At 38.6% G+C, this 4,032-nt stretch overlaps 1 protein-coding gene across 1 annotated transcript; it reads right to left on the bottom strand.

Annotated features, from left to right (window-relative positions):
• Positions 1 to 2,861: 2,861 nt before the first annotated feature.
• Positions 2,862 to 3,821, bottom strand: LOC141147890 (olfactory receptor 5AR1-like). Its single transcript, XM_073635051.1, has one exon. It carries the CDS (start codon positions 3,819 to 3,821, stop codon positions 2,868 to 2,870), a length of 954 nt encoding a protein of 317 aa, XP_073491152.1. The 3' UTR covers positions 2,862 to 2,867.
• Positions 3,822 to 4,032: the final 211 nt, after the last annotated feature.

The raw sequence follows: 4,032 nt of genomic DNA, 5'->3' as shown, positions 1-4,032 counted from the left end.
CATTTAATAATATAGAAAATAGAATATATGAAGGACAGGATAGGAGAGCAAAATATAGTACAGGACAGGATAAGATAGCATACTGTATGATATGATAAGCTATCTGCCCTAGCAATATCACCAACCTTCCTCTTCACTCTTTCCAAGACCTCTTTATCTTTAGCTCCGTTGTCACTCCCATACATGCTCTCCACCCAAGACTTCTCCAGAGCCTCTCCTATCCTCTAGAACTCCCAACCCCAATCTTCCCAGCTATCTCCTACTCTGTCTTCTTTTAGGTAATCCCTATTCATATTCTAGTTTTGGGGGGCTGTTGGTAATTTGTATTACATGATGGATTTCAACATCTCCTGGATGCTCCAGTGGTGAAATTTCTCCCAAGCATTCCTAGTATGACCAGACATTGCAAAACCAAATGGGGGCAAGTGACAGACTCCCTGTACAGACAATATGGAGCTCAACTACAAGTAAATGGTACCTATGTTATGGTAAGGTTATCTGAAATAATATTACCTCTATTATATGGCCCCACTATATGCAAAAAATGACTGTTCAACTGCATCAAGCAAGCATCAAGTGTTTAACTGCATCAGCAACTGTATCAAGTGCTAAAATTGAAATATATCAACTACTTTTTTTGTGGAGCATATTTTACCTTTATCTAACACGTAGCCATTTGCAATTGATTCAAACAAATTATTAATTAACAATGAAATTATGGAAGAACACTACCCACATGAAACTATCCAAGGTTGCAATTTAAAATATGATCTTCCAATGATAAATCTGAGTGATCTGTTAAATCAGTCCATGTTGTGATCAATTTTCAAGCACAAACATACAGTAGGTATTTGTTTGAGCAATCAGAAACAGTCAACAAATGTCTACTACTGCTGATTGATTTAGGAAAGGTAAAAATCAATTAAAAAAGAGTTCTTCAAACTGATCAAATAAAGGGTCTCTGGTAGGGATGGGCGAATCGTTCGGCTCGAGCATTAATTCGGGCCGAACTTTGGTTTTTTGGACATTCAGGGAGCAACGAACATAATGCGGTGTTCGTGTCAAATTCGAAAGCCGCGGAACCCTGTTAAAGTCTATGGGACACTAACATGAAAAACCAAAAGTGCTCATTTTAAAGGCTTATATGCAAGTTATTGTCATAAAAAGTGTTTGAGGATCCGGGTCCTGCCCCAGGGGACATGGATCAATGCAAAAAAAAAGTTTTAAAAATGGCCATTTTTTCGGGAGCAGTGATTTTAATAATGCTTAAAGTGAAACAAAAAAAATAAATATTCCTTTAAATATCGTGCCTGGGGGGACCCGCACGCAATTTTTTTTTTAATTTTTGGTTTGGGGTCCCCCTTAATATTCATACCAGACCCAAAGGACCTGGTAATGGACTGGGTGGGGAATCCATGCCGTTTTTTTCAATGAGTTTTATCTATATTGCTGGGACCCGACAATACATTACAGCCGCAATCAGTTTTAAATGACTTTTTTTCCTTTAGAAATGTAATTTTGTGCAGAGACTGTTCTAAACATGGGAAAACTGCGGCACTTTACAGGCACAGTCACCCCCCCAGGCACGATATTTAAAGAAATATATTTAATTTTTATTGTTTCACTTTAATCATTATTAAAATCACTGCTCCCGAAAAAAATTTACATTTTTAAACTTTTTTCGCATTGATACATGTCCCCTGGGGCAGGACCCGGGTCCCCAAACACTTTTTATGACAATAACTTCCATATAAGCCTTTAAAATGAGCACTTTTGATTTTTCATGTTCGTGTCCCATAGACTTTAACGGTGTTCGTCCAAATTTTTTGCCTGTTCGCAAGTTCTAATTAGATTAGATCAGTCACCTAAAATGATTGAGTAAATGATCATATTGATACATGTGTGACCAGCATTAGAGTTGTAGCTCTTTCTTGCTTAAAATTACTTGAAATTGGATTCTAAACATCTTGCACTTTGCCAATGATTTTGTATTGTTCCATAAAATTTCATAAAATTAGATTGCTCATCTAATTTTTTCCAAGTCTATGCTGTACAACATTATCTTCCGTGCTGCTTTGAGATCTTTATTCTACAAGCTGTAAATCGAGGGATTGAGGAGTGATGTGACCACCATGTAGACAATAGACACAAGATGATCTTCTGAAGCAGTGGCGGTTTTGGTTAGAATGGAGGAAGGTAAAGATTGCTCGTTCATTGTAATGTTATTGTTATTCTGTGCCAAATTTTTCAAAGCCTATGCTGTACAAAATTCTCCTCAGTGCTGCCTTGAGATATTTCTTTTGTAGGCAGTAAATCAAGGGATTGAAGAGTGATGTAATGACCATATAGACAATAGACACAAGATGATCTTCAGAAGCAGTGGAGGTTTGGGTTAGGATGGAGGAAGGTAAAGATTGCTCACCCATTGCTAAATTGGCATTGTTATTCTGTGCCAACTTTTTCCAAGTCTATGCTGTACAAAATTCTCATCTGCGCTGTTTTGAGATCTTTATTCTATACGCTGTAAATCAAGGGTTAGAGGCCTGGAGTAACCACCATGTAGAAGAAAGACACAAGATGATCTTCTGAAGCATGAGAGGTTGGTTAAGATGGAGGAAGTTAAAGACTACTCATCACTGCACAATTGGCATTGTTATTCTGTGCCAACGTTTCCAAAGCCTAGGCTGTACAAAATTCTCCTCAGTGCTGCCTTGAGATCTTTGTTCTGGAGGCTGTAAATCAAGGGATTGAGAAACAGTGTAACCACCAATTAGACAAAAGGCACAACATTATCTTTCACAGCATTGGAGGTGGGGTTAGGACATAGGGTAAATAAATACTGCTCATCCATTTCACAACTGGCATTGTTATTCTGTGCCAACTTTTTTCAAGCCTAGGCTGTACAAAATTCTTCTAAGAGCCGCTTTGAGATCTTTGTTCCGTAGGCTGTAAATCAAGGGATTTAAGAGTGGTGTAATCACTGTGTAGACAATGGACACAAGACGATCTTCTGAAGCAGTGGAGGTGGGGTTAGGACGGAGGTAGGTAAAGATGAGTGTCCCATAGAAGATGAAAACTACTGTTAGGTGGGAAGTACATGTGGAAAAGGCCTTCAGTTTTCCTTTCCGGGAGTCAATCCCCATGATGGTGCGAAGTATACGAATATAGGGTACAAAGGTCATACTAAGAGCACCAGAACCCATTATGATACCAACAAGGAACATGACAAAAACGTTAATGAAAGTATCGGTACAAGACAAAAGAAACAACTGAGGGAGGTCACAGAAGAAGCTGTTGATGACATTGGGGCCACAGAAACTCAGTCTCAGGATACAGAGGGTATGTATTAATGAGGTGAGGAACCCAATGACCCAAGCTGCAGACACCATTTGAGCACAAATCTTGGGGTGCATTATCTGGATATAATGTAAAGGATGACAGATTGCAATGTATCTATCATAGGACATCACAGCCAACAAATACAGTTCAATGCATATAAAGGAAAAAAAGAAAAAGAACTGAGTGATACATGAAGAAGCAGTAATTGTCTTGACTTTAGAAAATAAATCTGAGAGAATTCTTGGAGAGGTAACAGACGAATAGAGAATATCCAGCCCAGCCAGGTTACATAAAAATGTGTACATGGGAGTGTGGAGGTGAGGATCATGCCAGATCAGAAGGACAATCAGTAAATTTCCAACCAATGATGCTAGATAGATGAGGAAAAACACCAGAAACAATGGCAACTGGAGGTATGGGACATCCGACAACCCCTGAAGGATAAACTCCGACACTTTGGTTTGATTGATTTCCTTCATCATTTCTACAAAACCACTAAGGGTGGCAAGAACCATCCAATACTGTAATCCCTGATAAACCATAACATACATTTAGGGGTCAATTTTACAAAAGATAAAGCAATTCTGTCTCCAGTATAAGCAAAATTGCTATCAGTTATAGAGTGCAGCAACATAAAGGTGCCCATACATATTTTTTACAACCCTAATGCCCAACCCTTCTGTTATCTGCAAA

The sequence above is a fragment of the Aquarana catesbeiana genome, linkage group LG06 (genome assembly GCF_042186555.1).
Source record: "Aquarana catesbeiana isolate 2022-GZ linkage group LG06, ASM4218655v1, whole genome shotgun sequence".
Lineage (NCBI taxonomy): Eukaryota > Metazoa > Chordata > Amphibia > Anura > Ranidae > Aquarana > Aquarana catesbeiana.
Note: the sequence above shows the minus strand (reverse complement) of the source record. Positions and strands in the feature narration are given on the sequence as shown.

Bases quoted from the DNA above. Each gene is read 5' to 3' on its own strand.
- LOC141147890 (XM_073635051.1), bottom strand. From the start codon at position 3,821: ATGATGAAGGAAATCAATCAAACCAAAGTGTCGGAGTTTATCCTTCAG.